Genomic DNA, 25,947 nt, shown 5'->3' on the forward strand with positions numbered 1-25,947 from the left:
AGGCTATTACGTTGCTCATAGAGACTTCCCTGCTGCCATTGCTCTATTGTGCTCCTCCAAAGACTGGCAGAGAAGCCTTTTCCCTCTTACCTCAGGGTCGGTCCCCACAACATCTCCCTATCTGGAACTCAAGTGTCCCCTTTGAACCTCTTAACTTTTCAGGATTTGTTCAGCTCCTACAATCTTCTCCAGAGAGCTTTCCTTGAAATATGCCAAGGTGTCTTCCGTCAGTGCTTCTGAAGAACCCTACACACCTTCCTGGTATAGGACCTACTGTTCTGCATCATAGTTACTACTTTACAGTATCTGATTCATAGAGAAAATTTAATAACGTAACATTTCTCGAGTGAATGCTTTATGTGTTTTTTCACCTGTTCGCCTATCATTAATTTCTTCCCATTCAAACACAATTTAACACGTTTTAAAATCATCTAGTTCCACAAGTAAATTTTATAAAATATTTCTGGGTATTTACATTTGAGTGAGTACTCATTGAGATAATGTTTGTGGGAATCCTGGAATGGTATATGTCAATTAGACACAGTCCTGAGTAAAACCAAGCCTTAAACAGGATTCTCTGAATAACAACAGTAGTAGAGATTAGAGCCCAATTCATACTCAAGGTATTTTGGTATTTTTCTCCCAATAAGTGCAAAGTATACTGTGAAGAAGCTGTACATTATGATCAGAGCTGGAAGTGCAGCTTAGTGGAAGAGCATTTGTCTAGCCTGTGCAAGGCCCTGGGCTCAAAAACCCCAGCAGCACAAAAATTTCAATGATCTATTTTGAATGTCTTACTTAAATTACATGTACTTTGTGTTTCTCTGCGAATATGGTGTGTGTGTGTGTGTGTGTGTGTGTGTGTGTGTGTGTGTGTGTGTGTGTACGCACGCACGCACACTGGCGTGCACAGTTCATTGCGTCTTCCTTGTTCAGGATACGTTTCTCACATTGGCTGTTTTTATAATCTCTTTTTCACGAGAAGCAGTTTACCATACTGAGACTTTCCTTATATGAAGACTGGTGGATAAAATACTAACAACTTCATTATATTATTGGGAGGGTTAAATAAGACTATCTACGGACTAGCGTAGTGTGGGTGTACAGTACACATTCCACAAATGCTGTTTTTAATTTTTATTGCTTATTTGAATCAAGTATTTTTCTACTAATTCCATTTCTCTCTTTCACAAAGGCAAGTTGTGACCAAATTGTGCATTTGCTGAAGATCTTCAATAGCTTCTCTGAGATAACAGGGTAATGTGTATGTAGATGCTTGGCATGTCATATCAGAATCTGAGTGATTCAGTCCTTATTTACCAGTCAAGCTTCATTTTCTGTGATTTCCATGAGCTTTTAGCTAGGGCAATATTGAAATATTTAGTTTATACAATATACACTGTACTCTAATGTCCCTTGGCAAACACATTCTTATTTGCTAGAAGGCTCTGTCTCCCATCATTCCTTCGTTTGCTTGGAAAAGCAAACCCTTTGTGCATCAGCTCAACTGTGGCTTCTTGTATAAAAGCCTCTGTGGCTTCACTGTATTTTCGTTGTATTTTATGTATATCTACTTCTGTTATGCACTGATCATATGGGGTGTGATTACTGACATGACTTCTCCACTAAACTATAAAATACAATGGTTGGGATCACGGTTTTGCTCCTTTGAATGTTCATTAGCTAGCCTGGTATTTAGCAGATCTCAATAAATATTATGTGAGTGAATGGATCACATGGTTTACTTAATAAGTATTGCTGATGTTTCTATAACTCATGTGTAGTGCTTGATTTCTTGGTCTTTTCTTTATCAATCACACTACCATTTGCAGATATATATGCCAGAAGGAAAATAAAAACAACAAAACAAAATCCCTCCACTCAGCTTTCAAAGGACTTTGACATTGGCTGTTGTTCACACTAAAAACCCAGAAATGTAAGAACTAATTTGAAATGTATATGTATGTAAATGTGTATGTAAACACCATGTTTTATTTGACTTATGCTCTATGTATTACTCTTTGGAGACTTAAATAATGAAGGCAAATGAAATTGATTTATGTTCTCAAGTGAACTAATTGTGACTGGGGATGCTGGTGCCATGCTTGTCTAGCACGCTCAAGGCTACTTCTACCCCAGCTACGCAGAATTCATTTGGGAAGACATCGGAAGTTTCCTTCTTGATAACATTGCCCTCAAACCATGTCGACATTTTAGAGCAGCAGAAGCAGTTAACACAATGCAGATGGAGCCTTAGATCTGATGCAGATTTGACTGCTGTCAGAGCAAGCTGTCATCCTTACAGCAGTGGTTCTCAACCTGTGGCTCACGACTCCTTTGGGGGTTGCATATTAGATATCCCACATATCCGATATTTACATTATGATTCATAACACTAGCAAAATTACACTTACGATGTAGCACCAGAATAATTTTATGGTTGGGGGCCACCGCAACATGAGGAACTATATTAAAGGGTAACAGTATTAGGAAGGTTGAGAACCATTGCACTAGAGGCAATCTGTGTTGACACCAGAGGTTTCACTGTGAATACCTGCTACTAACTAACCTTCCCAAGATGGTTCAGAACCAGTGCCAAAGGAGACAGATGAGACAATATGGCTGTCTTTGCACTCTGTCAGCAGCAGAAGAGAAGCAATTCACAGTTAATTGGGTGTTTCCTCTGCAGGGCACAGCATGTGCCTTAAATGTTTTGTAGTCCACCGGTGAGAAGCCCTATAACTTGATGGTTATTCAGAGTGAATACTCCAGTTCCATCAGGTGATCACTAGTAAGAATCCTGGCAAGTTGAGTCTAGAGGGCCTAGGCCTGTAATTCCAGCTACTTGGGGGGAGGCTGAGCCTGCCTGAGCCGTATAGTGACATTTGAGGCCAGCCTGAACAACTTAAGAAGAGCGTAACTCAAAAATCAAAAAGTAAAATTGGGGTGTGTGGATCAATGCTTTCCTAGTGTACACAAGACCCTAGAGTCAATCTCTAGTAAATCAAAAGAAAGGGGCAAATATAGTGTCCAAATGCAGACGTGCCCAACAAATTTCAAACCCAAGGGTGACTGCTTTTGTCAGCTTGCTGACTGTTAGTGGTATTCCACACATGCTCAGTCTGGCTACGCAGACACAACTGGTAGAAATGAGTGTCAGCATGCAGAAGTAGCCCGACACTGTTACTGGAATTCACAATTTAATTTTTTAATAGAATCATTAATGCCAAGGACCAGAGCTTTTAAAAATTATCATTTAATGAATGAATTTTTACACTAATCTTGATCATAATTTCATAAATCACTTTCTCTGTTTATGTGTGTTTTGAAAAGGAATATTTGCCTCTTGTTTCGGAATATCATGGAGAGATTGTCTGGAAACTTCTGTTGCTTGCGAAGTATGAGATGAAGCAGGAATTGAGATTCTTTTGGTTCCTGGGGTGAAGAAGAGGTACCATTGAATATGAAAATAGCAAACAGCCCTCCTTACTGGGAATCTACATTACTGGTATACTAGACTACTAAGGATACATTGTCAGATACAAGAAGGTATTATTTATATAAGATAAAGTAGACCCTCCAAAGAGAGGATGACTCCATGGCTTTTGAAATTCTTCTTCCTATAAAATTCCACTGGCCCACCCTTGCCCTAAGACACCCTAATCTTAGGGGGCTGGTGTTGCAAGAGTGAAGAACAGAGCGACACAAACAGAAAGGAAATGGGGTTGTGAGAGGTTAAGAAGAAGGTAAGAATGTAGACAATTTAGGATGTGAAATAGAAGCAATAGAGAAAAAAAAAAAGAATTAGGTTTTCTGCCTAGGCAAGAAGACAAGGAATGGAGAAACAGGAAAAAGGACTTTGGCTCACTGGAAGGTGATACATTTGGTTTTGTGCACAGTAGATTTAGGGGACTTGACAACCACCCAGGTAGTGATGTCCTAGTGTTCTTCATAGGTGTGTGGATGTGTGTGTGTGTGTGTGTGTGTGTGTGTGTGTGTGTGTGTGTGTGTGTGTGTGTAATATGCTTGAGAAACTTTGTAAGATAGGCTGCATTTATGTCATATTTGTGAGAAAAGTATAGCAGTAGAGGTATGCTGTGGGATGTTCTGTATGTCCTGTGGGAGCCCTTCTTGGGTTCTTTGTGGCGTTACCCAGCAGGTCCGTATAGAGGATGATTAGGACCATGGGCCTGAGTGCAGGTGTTTGAGATGGTCTGCACTTGGCTGTGCTGGGGGATGGTCTGTATGTCAAGTTGCTCTGATTGGTTAATAAATAAAACCTGATCGGCCGTGGCTAGGCAGGAAAGATAGGCGGGACTAACAGAGAGGAGAAATAAAAGGACAGAAAGGCAGAAGGAGACGCTGCAGCCGCCGCCATGACCAGAGACACTGTAGCCGCCGCCATGACCAGCAGCATGTGAATACGCCAGTAAGCCACCAGCCACATGGCAAGGTATAGATGTATGGAAATGGATCAATTTAAGATAAAAGCACAGTTAGCAAGATAAGGACAGTTAGCAGGAAGCCTGCCACGGCCATGCAGTTTGTAAGCAAAATAAGTCTCTGTGTTTACTTGGTTAGGTCTGAGCGGCTGTGGGACTGGCGGGTGACAGAGATTTGTCCTGACTGTGGGCAAGGCGGGAAACTCAGAGCTACAGAGGTATACTTCTTGGGAGAATTTCCTGCATCAAAGCTCCCAAGGCAGCTGGGCGTTGGTGGCGCACGCCTTTAATCCCAGCACTCAGGAGGCAGAGCCAGGCGGATCTCTGTGAGTTCGAGGCCAGCCTGGGCTACCAAGTGAGCTCCAGGAAAGGCGCAAAGCTACACAGAGAAACCCTGTCTCGAAAAACCAAAAAAAAAACAAAACAAAAAAAAAAACCCATGTTTAGCCGGGCGGTGGTGGCGCACGCCTTTAATCCCAGCACTCGGGAGGCAGAGCCAGGCGGATCTCTGTGAGTTCGAGGCCAGCCTGGGCTACCAAGTGAGTTCCAGGAAAGGCGCAAAGCTACACAGAGAAACCCTGTCTCGAAAAACCAAAAAAAAAAAAAAAAAAAAAAAGCTCCCAAGGCACAGTATAATATGTGAGGAACTCGGCCTATCTGTACAGACCCTATAGCAAAGACCCTAACTTCATTATACTTTATAAATCCCAAAAAGGCCTATTTACCTAGCGACTGTCCAGAAATGTAAGAGTGACACTAACGCCATTGAATTTTAAGAATCTTGTAGCAAAGAAAGCACAAACTTTATAATCATGAGGAAAACTACAAAACTAGTTATTTAACTGAAAAAAACTATGAATATTGTTCATTTTCTTACCTCTGTCAAGAGAATGATGTGATCTCCTTGATGTTTCTCTATCATGCTGTGTGGTATAACATTAAAAGGAAAAACACATTATTGACTAAGCTCCTAAAAGGGACTGTTAACCTACTCTATAGTAATCTAAGACAGTACCCTCCCCTTAATCCCCACTGTTCTCAATGCTAATACATAATACCAGAGTTCTTTGGGTGCCTTGCATAGGTACCTACATCTTACTAGTTCAAAACAAAGCCCCATGTATGTGAGTACCTCATCTTTCCAAACTTACTTCTCTTCTACATTTTATATTTTGGCTAAACACATGGCCAATACACAAGGTCAAAAACTTCAGAGTTCTTTCCTTTGTTTCAGAGGAGGATAATCCAATGCAATCTAGTAATTATTGGGCACATTTCTTGGAACTAAAGTTGACTATTTCTGACCTGAAGAAGTCCAGCTACTTGAATAGACAAACACAACCCAATACAATGAGTTCTGATGAGGAGGTAAGCCTGTCACTATGAGAGAAAGCATTTGTGAAAACCTACACACAAAACTGTCATCATCATCATCATCATCATCATCATCATCATCATCATCATTTTCCTCATCTACCTCAGGAATTTATTCAGTGGCCAAGTCCTGAAACCAACTCTGAGATCCCTCGATTCTGCGGCCTCTAGTTCAACCTCATTGCCACTTCCATAGTTGGGCCCTTGCACTGTTCTCATTTTACAGTCTTAGTGACTGAACACGGGTCCTTTTACCTGCTGGGCAAGTACTCTGCCACTGAACTACTTTCCCAGTCCCTGTATTCTACATCTTTATCTCGACTGTTCCAGAAGACTTGGAACTAAATTTCACTTTTCTCCATTATCCTTTCCACAAACTGCAGCTAGTTTATCATTTTGGAATCCAAATAATTCTTTTTTCCTCCCACATTCCAACTTCCTCCCACATTCCAGCTAAAAAAGCTCCAATGTCTCCATTACTGAGCGGATAAATTTGTGCTTCAGCAAGGTTCTGGCTTCAATCTACTTTTACAGGCTCATCTCCATCTTCTTGGCTCATGCTCCCATACTTCCAGTCTGCAATATTGCCTCAGTGTACCCTTACATAGAAAAACATGGAAAATCTCTACTTACATGTCAAGGTTTAAATCAACTAACCTTCCTTTAGTAAATCCCTGTTAAACCCCACAAGGCAGGACTGGTCTCTATCTTCTGTACTCCCATTGAATTTTATACAAATAAAATCTTTTGGTATATTGTAAGGTTTTTGTTTATGCATGCTTTACCCCTAGATGGTAACTATCTTCCATCTTGCTATCCCCATTGCCCTTTTCCTTTCCTCTTGTTTAGCCCAGGACTTGGCCCACAGTAGCCCGGTTTAAGCTCAGTTCTGCTCTACTAAGCATGAAGCTGACCCAGTATACCTTGCCATGGAGAGGGTAAGACCTGCCTAGGACTCCATAGTCTCTGATTAGACCGTATCAAGTTAAGGAAGGGGCTACCCCATACAAACAAAAACTAGATATATTAGCCATCAATGCAAAACATATGTGACACAACTTTCTACCTTTTGCTCTGTTGTATTTGGTCCGCTCCTCTGTTGAGGTGGTAAACTTGCGGATGTCTTAACAAAAAACTTATGACTTTGAGAATATAGGCTTGATCCTAAAGCAGACCAGAAGAAAATGATATACTTTTGAAAGTTCATTGAATTATAATTGAAGTAGAATAAAGTGCATATATTTAAAATGTGCAATTTCTTCAGTTTTGATATATTAAACTCATGAAACTATCGTCAGAACCAACAAGTGTTTCTATCACAACAAAACGGTTTCTTATGCCGGTGTAACTCACACCTCTCTGTACCCATGTCCTCAGACAACCTGATCCTTCTGTCATTATAAATGACTTTCCATTTATACAATTTTATACAAGAAAATTAGACAGGATACATTTTTTGGGTTTAATTTCACACTGTCACTTGATATTCTTCAATATTTATTTCTGTGTTGATAGTTTATTCTATTTTATTACTGAGTAGTAGACTATTTTATGTATGTCCCACAGTTTATCCACCTACATGTTAAAGGCCATTTTGATGGTTTCCCATTATAGACTACTATAAATAATGCTGTTATAAACACTGGCATATGAGTATTAATATGAACACATAGCTTTGAAACTTTGGGGTATATACCAGATTGTGATGGCTGGATCCTTTGGTAGATTTAAGTTAACTTGCCAAACTCTTTCCCATGGTAACTGTGTCATTCTATATTCCCACCAGCAGATAAGGGAATTTGAGTTGTTTCAGCAATTGCAAATACCTTCATATTGCTTAAGTTTTAACTCATTTATTGTGATTGTGTGTATGATGTTTCTATGTGTTCATGTGTTCTGGAATGTGCACAGAAGTCAGAGGACAGCTCTATGTAGTTGTTCTCCCACGTTCATGTGTTAAGAACTCAGGTCATCTTGCTAGATTCATCATACCTGGTGAATTTAAATTTTACCGTTTTACTGAGCATATAATGATCTCATTGTATAATTTGAGTTTCTTTGATGCCTAAATATGTTGAACAATATTTATGTGCTTATTTGCCTTCTGTATATTTTCTTCATAAAATTTGTTTATACCTTTTTGTATCTTATTGGGTTATTGAAAAATTTACTGTGTATTTTCTATAATTTTCATCTTCCTACAATGAGTGTGCTCTCAATATGGAGATCTGGCTTATCCTGTTTTACTGGGCTTGCGGCCGATGCTTCATTGACATGAAGCAGCCATCGTACAACAGAACTGTTTCAAAATACTGTTCTCTCAGTTTTGATGCTGTAAGACACTGTCCTAGTCATTCATTCATTTTATATATATATATATATATATATATATATATATATATATATATATATATATATATATATATACTGTTTGGAGGTAGAGTATGGGTTAGGAAGATTAGAATTTGTGCCATGAAAAATGCCATTCATGTCACATTCAGCACATGTCACCCCAAAATAAGAAGACAATAGTGACGCCTTGCAAGTTATGCAAGTGTCTTTAGAATTACCCTAAATTTTGTTTTCCTTATGTAGCAGTAAGGACTACTTGGCTCAGAAATTTCTCATATAGTATTGTTGTTTTGATGATTTTTTTTTAAAAATTAATGTGTATGAGTGTTTTGCCTGCATGTATGTAAGTGCACCATATTCAGTGTCTGCAAAGACCAGAGAGGATGCCAGGTCCTCTGGAACTGGAGTTACAGATGGTTGTGAGCTGCCATGTGGATGCTGGGAAATAACACAGGTTTCATGAGGGCAGTGAGTACTCTTAATGGCCAAGTCATCCTACCCAGGCCTGTGGTTTGGATCTCAAATTGACCTCAAGACTCAAATGCAGAAGATTGATCATCAGTTGATGGTACTATCTGGAGTGGTGAGGACTGCAGGAGGTGGGAATGAGCTGGAGGCAAGCATGTCCTTGAAGGGTATATTGAGATGCTGGCCCCCATTCCCTATCTTTGCTTCCTGTCTGGTATGAGGAGAACAGGTCCCTCCTCCCTACCCACCATGTTGTACTACCACAAGCTCAAAGAAACAGGTCCAAATGTTCATGAATGGCAACCTCTAAAGCTATGAACCAGACTAAATCTTTCTTCCTACAGATTTATTTTCTCAAATAATTCTGTTCTCTTTTTAAGTGACTTATCTCAAGTGTTTTGTCATAGACTCAGAAAGATGACTAATATGCAGTGTACTGGAGATATGTTTGTTCACCATTAAGAGTTATCGTGGACAGAAAAGAAGGGAGATATAACTTAGGGAAAATTATTAGTGAAATGTCACTCTATTAACAGCACAGAAGTGGTGAGAAGATGGAAGGGTGGTGAGAAAGGGGAGAGTAAAGGTGTCAGTTTGGCTTCTCTCATGGCTTATTCTGAGCCTTGGTTAATGCAGAGAGCAGACAGGAGGGACTACTACTGCTCCACTACTGTTTAAGACTCTAGAATGAGATCTCTTAGGTCATCCCTAGCCTTGACTCCTTGTTACCCAAGGCATGGCTCAACAACCTAGCTGTACAGTGTGGCTGAGCACAAGGCAATCTTTCCAGAGTGTTATTTCCTATGTCATTCTTAGTTCTAGACATTTCTAGTCATGGTATAGCTATGTCTAGAAAGATCTAAGACTTTAACTAGGGAGCTTCCTAGGAGCTACTATGGAGGTGGTCTACCTCGGGTATTATGCTGCTCCTAGCCAGAATTGTCAGGGTATAGAAGAGGGAACATTTAGAAGGCTCCACTCAAACTAGGGAGACAAGAGTATAAATAATGAGCTGGTAGCAGCCTTCATCTGTCAATTTTAACCGGCTGAAGACATTCAGAGTGGCAATAAGGAAGGACATCCTCTGGAAAGGCAGAGGATGTTTCATCCAAATAACCTATTCTGCTTCCCTGGGAACACGGAATCCAGTGGTGCCTTAATTGTAATGTGCATGGGAAGCATGAGGATAGCCTGTTGAAATTTAGTAGGGTGTGATGGGGGCTGGGAATCTGTGGTTACAGTTGCTTCCTGGGTCAGTGCGGCTGATACATAGATGAGTAAGAACAAAAGCCATGCTTCTCATATCCAGAGAACAACTTTGGGGAAGAAGCAGGACAACAGGGATACTCCATGAAGGTCTGAGGCATTTGGGGAGGCTCCACAATGATAGAATCTCCTGGACTGTTGTTAGGAAACTAGGTGACAAATGCAGCAATAAAAAGAAAGACTACATGTAATACGTGGTACTGGTCGTTGACTGTTCCACAGTCAACCTAAGAAATAGGCAGAAATGTCAAAATGACACCACCATCCTGTGCAATACACAGAGGACATCATCACTAAATCCAGAATTCCCACAAATTAATTTCAAACCATAAAATTTCAATTACGTTTGGATCCCAGAGATTCTTGAGATGATTTTTGGTCAGCGAAGCTTGTTTTCTTTATGTATTGTGGAGGTGCTTTTGAAAAAAGGGAGAGATTTAGTTTTAACAATGGTCATGGCAAATATAAAATAACAAATACTAAAAATGGTGACTGATTGCTACTCAGGCTTTTGGCATAAGACCAGGGAAATAAGAGTAGAGAATAATCCACAGCTTTAGAAATACATGCATATAAAGCATTTTGCTGCCAGTGATGTGACTTACTACTGTACATCTCAAAACTCAAAGCCAAAGGAAGAAGCACAAGATCCAGAGAGCACATTGGCAGGACTCTTGGTCCTTCTTAGGATCATAGGGCCAGAGGCTTCAAAGACTTCAGTACATCCTTCATTCAGTACTAAAGAAGGATGCTTATGCAAGTGGAACAAAGGACACAGAGGCTATCCCGCTTCCCTGCAGACACAGTGATGGAGTAACTCAGTGGGTGGCAGCATCACAGATGCCATCCCCAGAGGCATAGACTGAAGAACTGCCTCTGGACCCTTTAGGAGTGGGAAACACATCCCAGAAATATGTTCAGAGACAGTGGCTTGGGAGAGTTGTGAGCTGCACAGAGTGGTCTGGTCTGCTGGGGGACGGTGAAGAGAGCAACACCAACTGAGGATCAGGGTGTCTGATCCAGGGGGCAATAAGGACAGTGACGCTTTTCAAAATGTCACACAAACTAAATCATGCAACTGAATTAGAGAGAAGATTTTTTTGTATCATAAGCAGAAGAGATCTTTACCAAATCCAGTATTCCCACACATTGTTAATTTAGAATAATAAAATTTCAATTACTTATTGCATCCATGAGTTGTTGAAATGACCTATCTTCATCAAAACTTGTTTTCTTTACATTTGGTGGAGCTGCTTAAACAAAATAAAAAAGACATTTAATTTTTACAGTGAAAATGACAAAATGATAACAGATATTCAAAGGGTGACAGACTACTACTGTTGGACTTTTCAAAAGATACCAGGGAAAAGGAGTCGAGAAAACTCTGTTGCTATTGAAATATGTGTGGCTTGTCAAATATTTTTATTCCCAGTAACACGGCTTTGTCACCCAAGGTCTCAAAAGCACAAAGCTAAAGGTAGGATGGGACTGAGAAAGCACGTTAGCAGAGGTCTTGGTTATTGCTATGCTCATATTACCGCAGGCCTCCAGAAGCATCAGTAGACACTCTGTCAGCAACCTGTAAGGAGAGTTTTCCAGGGGGACCGAAAAGACATGGGGGTAAAACCTCCACGGGAAACAAGAGTGGAAAGGCAAGAGCTGGTGGGGGCACCAGCAGACACAGGCTTTTCAGAAAGTCACTGTTCTGAACTGGGCTTTGAGAGTTGTCTACCGGGAAAAGTGGCATATCCCGCTCAAGAGAATATGGGAAGAGGGGCAACAATCAATAATCAGAGGATGTCAGAGAGGGTGTGAACATTGGTAAGCGTTGCACCAAATACATCATTTCATGAAAGAGGCTAGAGTTTTTTCCCCATTATTAGTAGAAGAGCTCATTACCAAATCCAGTAATTACTAACTTGTTGGAGTTTTTTTGTTGTTGTTGGTGGTGGTTTTTGTTTGTTTATTTGTGTTTTTTTGTTTTGTTTTGTTTTGTTTTTCGAGACAGGGTTTCTCCATGTAGTTTTGGTGCCTATCCTGGACCTCATTCTGTAGACCAGGCTGGCCTTGAACTCATAGAAATCCACCTGGCTCTGCTTCCCGAGTGCTGGGAGTAAAGGTGTGGGCCACCACCGCCCTGCTTAATTACTAACTTATAATAATAAAATTTCAATTATACTTTAGTTTGACAGGTTCATAATACAATTTCTTGTCTGAAACTTCATCAAACACAAAGAAAATGACAATTGAGTTGATAGTGGAATTGCCCCCATGAGAAAATAGGAGATACTAAAAAGACAACTGACTGCTACTATGTTGGGCTTTTCTAAGATGACTAGTGAGCAAGCCCGAGGAATACTCTGTTGTTGAAGGAGTATATGCGGTAAATAAAGCACCTCTGTTCCCATGCTATAAAAATGCCACTCTATCTAAAAGAGGGGCAGGGTAAGAGAGCACACGGGCAGGGGCCTAGATCCTTCCTGACTTGTAGGGCCCAGGCTTCCAAGACATCACTACTAACTCTGTTCAGTAATATGGTAAGATAGGTTTCCAGATGGATCAAGGACTCAGGGGAACCCCTCCCTGAAAGGTCCAGGTGCTAAGAAAGCGGTGTCAGCAACAGAGGCAGACACTGCATATCAGAAAAGAACAAAGACAAGTCCACAGTAGTGGGAGCTCTGCTTTGAACTGGGCTTGGAGAGTTGTCATCTGAAAAAAAAAGGGGGGGGGGGGCTATCATCTCAAGTAGTGTGGCGAGAGCAGCACCTATTGACTGACTGACTGGGGAGCTAACTCAAGGGGCACAAAAGTGGTCACTCTTTCCATAAGCACTATATGGGAAATGCCGTTTCATGGAGAGAACAGGATATTAAAGCACAAGAGCCCACTGCCAATCATGAATTAATTAATTTATAATATTTCAATTACATTTTGTTTCCAAATTATCTTCCTTCAGTCTGGGGTCGGTGAAACTTGGTCTCATGGTATTTGGATAGAGATCTTAAAGGAGAGAGAGAAAAAGACATCCATTTCAAAACCGGAAAAGACAAAACAAACGATATTAAAATGACAACTGACTGACCTCCACTGGGTTTTGCCAATAGTACTTGGGGAACACAAGTGGGAAAAAGCACGGGACAAAATATTTCTGCTGCAAGGGATGTTGTGACATGTTAAGGTAGATCTCCAAAGCACCAAGTCAAAGGAAGGGCAGGACTGAGAAAGGACACTGGTTGGGTTGGGGACTCTAAGGCCACATTAGGTTTCCAGAGCCCCAGGCTTCAAGAATATAGTTAGACCTTCTGTCAGCAATAGCAGCCAACTTCACCAGGTAGAAAAAACAAGACAGAGGTAAATTCTTCCTGCCAGGCAGAACTTCTGAACTGCTGGGGTACAGCAGCAGAGGCTCAAGAACTGCCTCGGTTCTCTTTGGGAGTGAAAATGTTGAACACGTGTTCAGTAGCAGGGACTATGGGGAAGGTGGGAGATCATTGTTCTGAACTGAGTTGGAGAGTTGTGTTCAGGAAATGTAGTTTCCCCCACTCTGAGAATGTGGAAAGAGCAACACCAATTGAGTAATTAGGGAGTGTAACCCAGAGGGCAACAGAGAGGGTAGCAAAGTTAGTAAGTGTTTCCCCAATATACCACTTGATATATGATACAGCATTATCTGCATTGTATGCAGTAGAGATCAATAGCTAATCCAGTACTCCCATAAATTACTTATTTCTAAGCAGGAAATTGCAATTACATCTTGCTTCTAGGAGGTCTCCAATGAATTTCTGGTTGATAAAACTTGATCTTTTTGTAGTTGCTGGACCATCTTTAAAAAAAATAGACATCTATTTTTAGCAATGGAATTGGCAAATCCATACAATGACATTATATTAACTTGGCAATTGATTATTTGTCAGCTGGGGTTTTCCAAAAGGACCGGGAGGACAGGAGTGGAGGAACATGCTCCTGCTACAGGGAAGATAGGTAACAAATAACATTTCTGCAACCTTGGAAATGACTGAGAGTAGATCTCAAACCCTCAAAGCCTAGGGCAGACAGAAGTAAGCAAGCACATTAGCGGGGGCCTTGATCCTCTATGGTTCCTAGGGGTGTAGGTTTCAGAAACATTAGTAGATCCTCCACTCAACAAGAGCCCCAAACCAACCATCTGGAAGGGGAGTTCTGAAGGTACATTAAAGCATTTTGAGGCAAAACCTGCACAGGAAGCAGAGGTGGTGATCAAGGCGTGGCAGTAACAAAGATGCACTGAAAGTGAATCTCGGGAATCTCATTCGTGATAGAAAAGTACCAAGAGGGGTTAAGGAGCAGGGGATACGGGAAACTTGAGGCTTTGAACTGGGCTTAGAACTACAAAGAGAGGGCTTCCCTACTTAGGGAGTGTGGAAAGAATAACACTGATTGAGAAATTAGGGAATCTAATCCAGAAGGCAGTAGTGATGGTGACATTGTTCATAAGCACTACTGAAACGACATCATCTGACAGAGAAGGGCAAAGGATTTTTTTTTCTTCACTTATCAGAAGAGGTTCCCAAGTCTTATAGTCCCACCAATTACTGACTTTCAATCCTAACAGTTCAATTACATTTTTGCTCAGTAGGTTCGTAAAACAATGTCTGCTCGGCAAAACTTGTTTTCTTCATACTGGGATGACGATGATCTGTAAAAATGAAGAGAATTTTTTTTAACAGTGGAGGTTGTAGCAGGACAAGCCCACAGGGTCGAGGAAATCGGCTCAGAACAGTAGCCAAGACATGCACATAATGTACTCCTTAAGAGCCAACCTAGAGTCTGCCCTAGGGCCTAGCAACAGGAGCTGTCAGAGTTCCTACAATGTCAGAGTACCTGATCAGGTCAAGTCTGTCTGAGGACCTAGCAACAGTCGATGTGATGCCAGAGTTCCTGACTATGCCCAGCCAATGAGGGACAACCACACAGACTGGGAGCTGGGAAGAGGATATATAAGGCCTCCCCTGTTATTGAATAAAGGAGTTCGTTATTTGCTCTCAACTGACTCCCAGTGTCTGTGTCATTGACACCTTGCCTTCTCACCCCCTCCCCCAAAGCAGCTGTTAGAATCCAAGCCACAGGAGGTGATGGAATAAAGTGACCAATATTAAAGCCATGGCTACTAACCAGCATTTTCTGAAATGGAAAATAAAGAGTAGGGAAACACTCTAATGTTGCACAAACACATGTTGCAACTAAACCATTTCTGCTGCATGTGATGTCACGTGACAAGTTGTAAGGCAGCAAGCCGAACAAGTATCAGAAGAGTATCTGTTCAGCAACATGAAAGGATAGTTTCCCAGGCAGGTGTGCCCAACCCTCTGATATCATGTCACATTGCTGTTATCTGCAGTATTCATACTTGAGAAATGCAGACTTGTGTAATAAACAATATAGCAAAAAAAAAAACTTTTAATGATTTAAAGTAAGTTTCTAATTTTGTAATGGGCAGCATTCATAACTATCCCTGTCCACAGGAAGGATGCACCTGAGGGGAAGACTGGAGTTTGGGGTAAAATCTGCATGAGAAGCAGAGCTGCTGAGCAAAGTGTGGCTGCAGCAGAGGCACAAGCTGAAGGTCTGCCTCAGAATCACATTGATGATAGAGAAGCACAGAGACAATTCTATAGCAAGGACTATTGGGAATGTCAGGGATATGAAATGGGGCTTGGAGAATTGTCACTCACAAGACAAGACCTCTTTTACTCTGGAACAATGTGGCATCAGCAGCAAGAGAGTAATTAGGGAGTCTAACTCAGAGGGTGACAGAGTAGTGCCACTCTTAGTAAGCAGTACCCCAAATACCCCATTTTGCATGAGGATAGAGGATTTTTCTACATTATAGTCAGAAAAGATCTTTACATTTCCAAATCCAGAACTCCCACCAATTATTAATTTCTAATGATAAAATTTCAATTACGTTTAGGTTCCATAAATTCGTGAAGTGTCTGCTCATCAGGCAAACTTGATCTCCTTGCACCTGTCGAAGAAACTTAAAAGGGGAAGCATTCATTATTAACAGTGGACAAGAATAAATGATAACATGGTAAATTAAAATGACAGCAAGTACTCAATTGGGCCAACCTAAAAGAACAAGGGGACCATTCTATGACGCAGGAATATAAATGACAAACGAAATATTTCTGATGCCAGTGACATCTTACTGTGTGTCTCAAAGGCTCAATGACAAGGGAAGGTTAGGACTGAGGAAGCACACTGGCAGCGGTCTTGGTCCTTAAGTTCACAGGGACGCAGGCTTCAGATGCATGGAGAGAACCTCTATGGACTAATAGGGAAAGACAGTTCTCCAGGTGAAACAAAGGGATCAGAGGCAGAGGGATGCCATCGACACAGGCATACACTAAAGAGCTGCCTCAGGTTCTCACTGGCAGTAGGACAGTACAGAGACACGTTCAGTAGTGGGACTCATGAGAAAGCCAGGGTCCTCATTGGGGTATGGAGATTTCCCAGTTGCAAAAGGTGGTGTCCCCTGTTCTGGGAATGTGGAGAGAGCACCAGTAACAGAGCAAGTAAGGCATTTATTCAGAGGGCAGTGGAGAAGGTGACACAGTTCCTAAGCATTACCCCCAAGGTACCGTTTGATGGGAAGGCATGGAAGATTTCTGCATTATGTGTGGTATTCCCACAAATTATTAATTTCTAATCATAAAATTTCAATTACATTTTGTCTCCAGAAGTTCGTAAAATGAAGATTTCTCTTCGTCAAAACTGGGTTTTGTCGCTTGTGAGGTAGCTTTAAAAAAAAAGATAGTTATTTTTGGCAATGGAGATGACAAATTAGAAAAATCACAAACATTAAAAGGATCGTTGACTACTACTCAGTTGTGTTTTCTCTAAAAGGACCATGAAAACAAGAGTGGGCAACCTTCTATTCACGCAGAAATGAACGAGGTGAATAAAGTATACCTACGGCAAGTGAAAAGATATGTTACTAGAGGTCTCAAGAGCCCAAAGCCGAAGGGAGGGTGGGATTGAGAAGGAAGCACATTGGCAGGACTCTTGGTGTTGGCTAGTCTCATGAGACCACACACTTTAGTCGTACTAAGTTAAGTAGTATCAGAGTTTCCATTCAACAATCTGCACTGTTGTTTGTTGACACAGAGCAAGAGACTTGAAGGTCAAAGCCTCCTTGGGAGGCAGAGCTGCTAGAGGAAGGGGTGGCAGCAGCAGCGGCATGTCTGAAAACCTGCCTCGGGATCTTCTCAATAAGGAAAATTATAGAAGCAAGCTCAGTAACAGGCTCTTCGAGGATTCTGAACTGGGCTTGAAGAGGTGGCAGATGCACAGAATGGGCCTCGCTGCTCATGGGAAGAGGAGAAAGCCACATGAACTGAGCAGTTCCAGAGTCTATCCTAGATGGCAATATAGATGGTAGTGCCACTGGCAAACATATCCCCAGGCATCATTTGATAGATGGGAACAGTGGGCTCATCTGCATGTGAAGCAGGAGTGATCCTTGACAGGTCTCAAAAATTATTCAATTCCAATCACTACACGATACTTACATTTTGACTCTCTTGATTCTGCCAACTGTCTTTGTTCATCGATCCATGATTCTTGTAATAGTCTTTCGTCAGAGAAACTTGTCCTTAAACTTGATATAGATGCTATAAATGAGCATATTAAATTTTAACAGTGGTAGCGACAAAATGAGAGAATAACAAATGTTAAAATAACTACTATTCAATTGTGCCTTCCCAAAAGAAGCAGGAGAACAGTCGTGAGAAACCCTTTGCTAAAGGTATATGGTAAATGAAATATTTCTGCTGCCAGTGGCATGTTACTGTGTGTCTCAAGGGCTCAATGACAAGGGAAGGTTAGGACTGAGGAAGCACACTGGCAGTGGTCTCAGTCCTTAAGTTCACAGGGACACAGGCTTCAGATGCATGGGGAGAACCTCTATGGAGTAATCGGGAAAGACAGTTCTCCAGGTGAAACAAAGGGATAAGAGGCAGAGGGATGCCATCGACACAGGCATACACTGGAGAGCTGCCTCAGGTTCTCACTGGCAGTAGGACAGTACAGAGACACGTTCAGTAGTGGGACTCATGAGAAAGCCAGGGTTCGGAATTGGGTTTAGAGAGTTGTCAGGTGCAAAAAGTGGTGCACCCTTCTCTGGGAGTGTGGAGAGAACATAACTGAGTAATTAGGGAGTCTGGCCTGGAGAGTGAGGATGCTGACAGTCATTCGTGAGTGTTCACAAGACACCAGTTGATGGAAGGGGTTAGAGGATTTTTCTGCTCATCATTACCAAATCTAGTATTCCCACTAATTACTAATTTCCAATCATAACATGTCAGTTACATTTTCGTTCTAGATGTTCTGGAGACGTGTTCTCCTCAGCCAAACTTGATCTTTTTTGCGTTATTGACGAAGCTTTAAAAAAAAAAGACATTTATTTTTAACACTGGGGATGACAAAATGATAAAATGTCAAATATTAAAATGACAACTACTTCTCAGTGGTGCTTTTCCAAAAGGCCCAAGATAACAACAGTGTAGAAAACTCTGGTGTCGGACAAATTCATGTGGCCAATAAAATATATCTGTTCCCAGTTGCATGATATATTACGGTAGGTCTAAATGGACCAAGACCAAAGGGAGGAGGAGACTAAGAAAGCACATTGGCACTGGCTGTTGTGGGTAGCCATTCCAGCTTTGATCTGGAAGTTCCAACCCCCACTGAGGCTTAGTTAACTGTCACGCCTACGAGGCGGGGCCGAGAGAGAACTCTGAAGACCTGAGATGCGGATGCGCTGGCTCTCTTGGTTCCTGCTCCCTGGATGCTGGAGGTAGACCGAGCAGAGTTCTCCAGAGAATATCGCTGGACTGTACTATGCCTTTCCCAGACTCTGTAAACTATCCATTCACTTGTAAGTTACCCCACAAAACAAACCTCCCTTTTAACTACGTGGAGTGGCCTTAATAATTTCACCCTTGTAAAACTTGCTTAGTCCTCCCCCGTACTTTTCTCACCTCCCTTTCTCCTTCACTTTCATTTTTTACTCTTTTCAGTCCTATATTTATTTCATTGTTTCCTTCTTTATAGAACTTATTTTGATCTTTTTAGATTTTTATATAATTTGCAGTAGCAATTCTTGATTCTTCCTTGGTATACATATCATTTTATCTATTTCTCCTTATTACTCTTTTTGCTCTCTCTCTTCTTCCTCTGCCTCATTTCATGCCTTGTCTTTCAACATACCTTCTTTTAACCATATACCTATCATCTATGTATCCATCTATATATGTATGTATGTATCTCTCTCTCTCTCTCTCTCTCTCTATCTATCTATCTATCTTATTCTATATATCTATCACCTATCTCCATCATTTATCTATCTATCTATCTATCTATCTATCATTATGTACCTATCTACTTCTATCAATCATCCATCTATCTATCAATCTCTGTGTATTATCTATCTATCTATCCATATATTTATGTACCATCTATCTATCATCAATTTATCATATATGTATCTCTATCTATCGAAGTACCTGTCTATCTATCAACTATCTATCATCTATCTATCTAACTATGATCTATCTCTATCTATCTATCTATCTATCTATCTATCTATCTATCTATCATCTATAAATCTATAATCCATTTATCAATCAATCAAACTATCTTCTATCTATTATCTATCTGTCTATCCATATATCTATGATCTATCTATCTATGATCTATCTAACATCTATCTATCTATCTATCTATCTATATCATTTATCTATCTCTATCATCTATCTATGTACCTATCTATCATCTACTTATCATCCATCTATCAATCTCTATCTATCCATCTATCTATCTATCTATCTATCTATCCTCTATCATCTATCTATTATATTTGCATCAGTATCTATCTATCATCTATCATATATGTATCTATCTCTATCATCTATGCACCTGTGTATCTATCTATCTATCTATCTATCTATCTATCTATCTATCTATCTACCTACCTATGTTTTGTCTATGTACCTATCATATATCTAATACCTATCTATGATCTATCTATCATCTATATATCTATCATCTATTTATCTATCAAACATTCAATCTACCTATCATCTATTACCTAGCTATCATTTATCTATTTATATCTATGATCTATCAACTATGTATCGTACATCTATATATGCATATATATCATCTATCTATATATCTATTATCTATCATATATCTATCTCTATCTATCCATCATCTCTGTACCTATCTATCTCTCATGTATTTATCTATCATCCATCTATCAATCTATCATCTATGTATCTATCATCTATTTATCATTTATCTATCAATCTAACAATCAATGTATCATGTCCATCATCCATGTATCCGTCTCGATCATCTATATATATCATCTATCTATCATATATGCATATCTATCTATCCATCATCTATGTACTTGTCTATCATCTATCTATCTATCTATCTATCTATCTATCTATCTATCATCTGTTTATTTATCAATCATTCAATCAACCTATCTATCTTCTATTTTCTAGCTATCTGCTATCTATCTATCTATGATCTATCTATCATCTCTATATCTATCTATCTATCCCTATCTATCTATTATCTATCATCTATTTATCAGTCTAAAACCTATCTTTCATATATCTATCAATCTATCTCTATCTATCATCTACCTATCTTTCATCTATTCATCTATCATTTATCATCTATCTATTATCTTTCTATCGATCTATCATCTATCTATCATTCTATCATCTTTCTATCTATTGTCTATCTTTCTACCATCTATGTATCTATCATCCATATATCTATCTATTTCTATCTATCATTATCTATCTATGTATCTATCATCTCTCTATCATCTAAGTATCTATCATCTATCCATCATCTATCATCAATTTATCTACCATCTATCAATCATTTCTCTATTATCTATCATCTATCTATCATCTTTCATTCTATCCACATATTATCTATCATCTCTCTATCAATATTTCTATCTCTCTATCTAATTATCTATCATTTATCTATCTATCATTCTATCTCTTCTAGTGGTTCTGTTCCTTTAACCACTCTTTCATCAGGCTATTCAACATGCTTTCCTACTACTTCCAAAACACCAAAATAAATAGCTGATGAAACAACAACAGCAAAGACCAGGTTCCCATAAAAAGGGAATGGAAAAATTAAAGAGAAAGACAAGGGGAAGAAAAGAAAGGGAATGAGAGGAATAAGGGCACAGAAGATTGTAAAGAAGACACAAAGGGAAGGAGAACACAACTGAAAGGATAAAAAAGGAAAGATAGTAGTAAAAGAAGAAATGAAGGAAGAAAGAAAACACAGAAATGAGATGTCTGGAAAAAGAGTGAACTTTAAAAGAATGAGAGAGTAAGAGAGAGGGCTGTTAGCAGGGCAGGGTAGTCGGGAAGTAAGAGCACAGATTGTGGGAAAACGTAGATTCTAGAGAACTCGGGAAAATGTTAGGGATGATGAATACATGGTGGCCAGACAGGAAAGTGGGAACACAGAGAAAAGAAAAACAAATTGAGTTTTCAAACATGGAAACGGCTAAAGGTTAGTAGTGAAAGATTGTCGGAAGGGAGGTGCTAAATAGCCAGGTGTGGTGCTGCAGGGCTCGAATCCCCAGACTCTGGATGCAGAGATGGAGGTCAGCTTGTTCTACATAGTGAGCTTCAGGCCAGCCAAGGCTACATAGTTAGACCAGGTCTCAAATGGTCATAAACGATAGGTGACAGTTGATTGATAGATGACAGGTGTGTGGGGAAAAACAGAGCTACATTCTGAGCCTATATTTTCTTCTTTTTAAAATGGTGACTGCTTTAAAATTATCCCCCACGAACATAACTATTCTTGCTTTACTTATTGCTTATTCTTTCTCAGTGTCATATTCTCTCTTTGTAAAACTTTCTCACCTGTGGTATGAAAGTGAGAGGAATACTGGGGTTAAAGTTTTAAGCAGGGATAAGGTAGGAGGACAGAAGAAGGATGGGAGTGGGTTAACCAAAAGTCAGGGTGTATGGAGAGTCTCATGGAGACCCACTGCTTTGTAAGCTAGTGAAAAATAGATACATCTTGAACAAAGGATTTCAAACAGAGGTCCCCTATATGGTGCCCCACTCAGATATAGATTATTAAGAGAAAATCTCAGTAGCAAGGGCGGGACACCGTTTTTACAGTTGGGGGTCACACAACATGAGGAACTGTATTAAAGGACAGCAGCATTAGGAAGGTTGAGACCTACTCCTCTAGGTGGTCCAGGCCGGCTTTGAGCAGGTGATCCTTCTGCTTCAGCTTCCCGTGGTCTGGTATCACAGGTGTGCATCATCATGTACCATGGTGGGCAATCATTGCCTCTTTTCCTGTGTTATTTCCACCGTCTTCTCACTTATCTAATTGTCCCACTAATCTTTATTTCAGTTACAACTGGATTCCTCTTTTAATAACCCCCTTATGTCTACCTTTCCCACTTCCTTCATTCCCAACATTATAACCTTAGTAGTTGTTAACTATTTGTTTCTTGTGTCTCTCCCTCGATATCTCTTTTTATCCTTGTCTCCAAGCTCAATTCTCCTTCACTTCCTTCTGTTTCTTTTCCAGTCGCCTTAATCTCTGATTCCTTCCTTCCTACTGTTTTTTCTCATCTTGTCATACATATTTCATCTATCTTGTCTTCTTCCTCCTCAACAATTTTTATACTGATTTTTCTCTCTCTCTCTCTCCTCTCTCCTTTCTCTCCTCATTTGAGACAGGGCCTCATGTAGCCAAAGCTAGCCTCAAACTCACTGTGTAGCTAAGAATGACCCGGAATTCCTGATTTTCTGTTCTCCACCTCATGAGTGCTGGTATTACAGGCGTGTGCCACCATGGTTAGGTGTCATGTTGGGAATTGAACCCAAGGCTTTCCGCAAGCTAGGCAAGCACTCTACCAACTGAGCTACATCCATAGCCCTAGTTTCTCTTTGTCTCTTCCTCCACTTTCTTTCTCTTGTGTTTTGCACACTAACTTTTCTACTGGTCTGTCCTGTATCTATCTTTAGTTGACTTTTTCTCCAAGCTGCAGGCTGTCCTTTCAGTTTGTCATCATGTGAGTTCCCCTTCCTCACACCTACTTCAAAATTTCCTTCTACACTGCACAATTGCTCTTGATTTCTTATTGGCTTTCCCTCTTACATCCTCTGTGTATCTCTGTTCCTTACTGACTCATTTTAAACCCCCTTCTTCTTCAGTCTCTGTCACTGCCTTCTTAATTTAGTCTTTCCTTCACATCTAAAATCGGCACCTACTTTTAGAATGTCTGCCATTTTACTCCCAGCGTCCCCAGTTCACCCACCTATGTTTCTGTAATACTTTGTTGGCATCTTACATACGCATCACTGTATTATCTTGTGCTCTACACTTTGACGGTTCTTCCTAATCCTACCTTTCTAACCTTGTCTTATATGGAAAATCTCTTTTTAGGACACTGGTCTTTGCAGGGACTTACAAATTGTCTTCAGAGTGGTTTCCTAACCTCCTCACTTCACTGTGTCCTCTTTGCACTGTGCCTGCATGTCTCTATTTCTTGCGCCATCTCTCACTTCCTTCTTCTCCCTTCTCTTCTTCCTCTTCTTTCATCATTCCAGTTCCATTCTAGTACCATGATTTTTTTCTTTGTTTCTGAGACGAGGTTTCTCTGTTTAGTCCTGGCTGTCCTGGAACTCACCCTGAAGACCAGGCTAGCCTCGAACTCACACCTGTCTCCTCTATGCTAGTCTTAAAGGAATGCATCACCACTGCCCAGCTCCTCCCCTTTTTAAAAAAACTGAGGCAGGGTCCTTCTATATAGCTGTGGCTCTCCTTGGACTCTATATATACACCAGGCTGGCCTCAAACTCACAGAGATCTGCCTGTCTCTGCATACAGAGTGTTGGGATTAAAGAAGTGTGCCACCGTGCCTGCCTTCTATTTGGCATACTTTAAAAAATACTTTATCATTTTACATGTACCTCTTTTTTGAAATCCTCTGTATCTGACTCATACGACTTTATATTGTGTATTTTATGTTGTATGTATGCCTTCCAAGTTTTATGTCCTTTAAGCTGCAGTCTATGTGTCTGCCTATCTGTCTACTCATCTGATTTTCTATACCCTTCACAATCAATCATCTTCTGAATCCTTCTTTATTCTCCCTCCCACCCTCTGTTAATTTCGGTTATATTCTGTCACATTTTGCACACTTAAAACTCCTTGTAGAAAGTCTCCATCCTCTTTGTCTCCTGCTTTTGTTTCTGGAGTAGCATTTTGCTCTTGACTTACAATAAACACTTTTCCCTTGTTCTCTAATATTCCATCCCTCTCTTCCTCTGTTCCTCCCTGCTTTCTGTAGCTCCAGGCTGGATTTGACCTCCATGTGTAAAACAGGCTGGCCTGGCACTGAACATGATTCTCTTGCCTCTGCTTCTTGAGTGTTGTGCTGCCGGGAGCCATCCCCAGCATTGGATGGGTCCTGCAGAAGATGTAAGGAATGGAATGGCACAAGTCATAGAGCCAGCACAGCTGCTTGACACAGATCCAGCAAAGTTGAGCCCCATGATGGCTGCCATGCTACCTTTGGTTTTCATCTCCACCTGTTACATACTTGGGGCACTTTTAATATTTGTACAATCTGGGGATGTTGGATTGATGGAAAATTACTTATAAATCAGTTATGCCTTCTCTCAGGAATGCTGCTTCTAAGCTTACCCAGAAAAGTCCTGAACATACTATTGCCCCCCACTTTGAGGGAGATATCCTTTTCTACTTGAAGGTCTTCCTTATGCCTTGGAGGTTGTGACACATAAAGAAGAAGCCACAGGTCTCTTTATGAGGCTATGAGATATCCTTGAAACATCTGTCCCTCTACGTACACAGGAACAAGATATTAAAAACAAAGTAAAATTTAAAAAGTCAACAAAATCCAGTGGTTTAGAGGAATTGTCCATAGTTCAGATTACAAGGCTCTTCCCACTGTACACTCAGACAATTACGTGGCATACAACTCTGCCCTACATAGAGACATATTGGTGAGCAAAGTATAGAGTGGAAAGATGATAAAAGTATGAGGTGTTAGGACCTCCCTCTTTTAGAAGTTAACTCATGAAGAGCCAATATAATGTCATGTGACCAAGGAACAATAGAATGCCAGGATTAGACATATAGACCAATTCTATAAAGATATAAATGTGAACATTGATTGCATTATGCCAAAATTTGAATAATAACTGCAGCAACTTTAGCCTGAGGATTTTTCCTGGGCACTCTGACCACTAAGAGTTAATAATACCCTGGTTTAGACATGACAAAATGCCCAGAGTGATTGAAGATTTTGTTTTGGTCTACTGTCCTTGAAGCAATCAAAACAACCAGCCTGAGCACAGGCTTGTCATAGGCCTCTAGATTCTCAAAAATTGGGTTATGGGGTTAATGAGTAAGAATGATAACTCTGTTTATTAATGATGTCAAAACTTGAGGGAAAATGATTGGAAATGATAACTGTTCTATCATAGTTTATTAATGGTGACTAAAAGATGAGAAAAGGAAGTGAAACACATGTCCAAAACCAAAAATGATATGATCTATGTTTTAGAACATCATGAATGTATCCCTGCTAACTAAATTCTGTATAAACAAAGAAACACTCTGGCTGCTAGTCAGTCAGGCTGCAAGATTCTCCTGACCACCATGGCCTGGCTCACTTTCTTCTCCTGCCCACTCCTTACACCCTGTGCAGGACCCACCCACCGCTGGGGATAGCTCCAGGCATTGTGCTTTCTTCCCAAATGCTATCATCTCTTAGTCTTTTATGATCACTCACTCCCCTCCTCCTTTCTTCAGCGACTTCTCTTAAATAGAATTTACTGGCCCTTCCTTCACAACATTTTCCTTTTGTCCCCTAAAGTCTCAGTACAGGTATCTCATTTCAAAACTTCCCTCTGCCTTTGGTCTTTCTCTCTCTTGCCTTTGGTTTTTCTCTTCATCC

The 25,947-nt window shown here is 40.4% G+C and overlaps 1 protein-coding gene across 6 annotated transcripts in view; it reads right to left on the reverse strand.

The window, feature by feature from the left end:
• Positions 1–3,240: 3,240 nt before the first annotated feature.
• The window catches only part of LOC143270680 (fibrous sheath-interacting protein 2-like), a 48,556-nt gene continuing 25,849 nt past the window's right edge, over positions 3,241–25,947 (reverse strand). For 3 of the 6 annotated variants that reach the window (XM_076561534.1, XM_076561532.1, XM_076561530.1), the window contains 12 exons: positions 18,252–18,323; positions 17,453–17,554; positions 16,609–16,680; positions 15,847–15,918; positions 14,503–14,577; positions 13,654–13,725; positions 12,831–12,902; positions 11,084–11,155; positions 10,247–10,318; positions 6,883–6,980; positions 5,320–5,365; positions 3,241–3,435 (listed from right to left, as the gene is read on the reverse strand). In XM_076561534.1, coding sequence (XP_076417649.1) covers positions 3,302–3,435; positions 5,320–5,365; positions 6,883–6,980; positions 10,247–10,318; positions 11,084–11,155; positions 12,831–12,902; positions 13,654–13,725; positions 14,503–14,577; positions 15,847–15,918; positions 16,609–16,680; positions 17,453–17,554; positions 18,252–18,323 — 959 coding nt within the window. In that variant the 3' untranslated portion in view covers positions 3,241–3,301. Of the gene's footprint in view, positions 3,436–5,319; positions 5,366–6,882; positions 6,981–10,238; positions 10,319–11,083; positions 11,156–12,830; positions 12,903–13,653; positions 13,726–14,502; positions 14,578–15,846; positions 15,919–16,608; positions 16,681–17,452; positions 17,555–18,251; positions 18,324–25,947 lie in introns of those variants that run through there. The other 3 variants (XM_076561531.1, XM_076561533.1, XM_076561535.1) reach the window with 2 other exon arrangements.

This window comes from Peromyscus maniculatus, chromosome X (assembly GCF_049852395.1).
Source record: "Peromyscus maniculatus bairdii isolate BWxNUB_F1_BW_parent chromosome X, HU_Pman_BW_mat_3.1, whole genome shotgun sequence".
Classification (NCBI taxonomy): domain Eukaryota; kingdom Metazoa; phylum Chordata; class Mammalia; order Rodentia; family Cricetidae; genus Peromyscus; species Peromyscus maniculatus.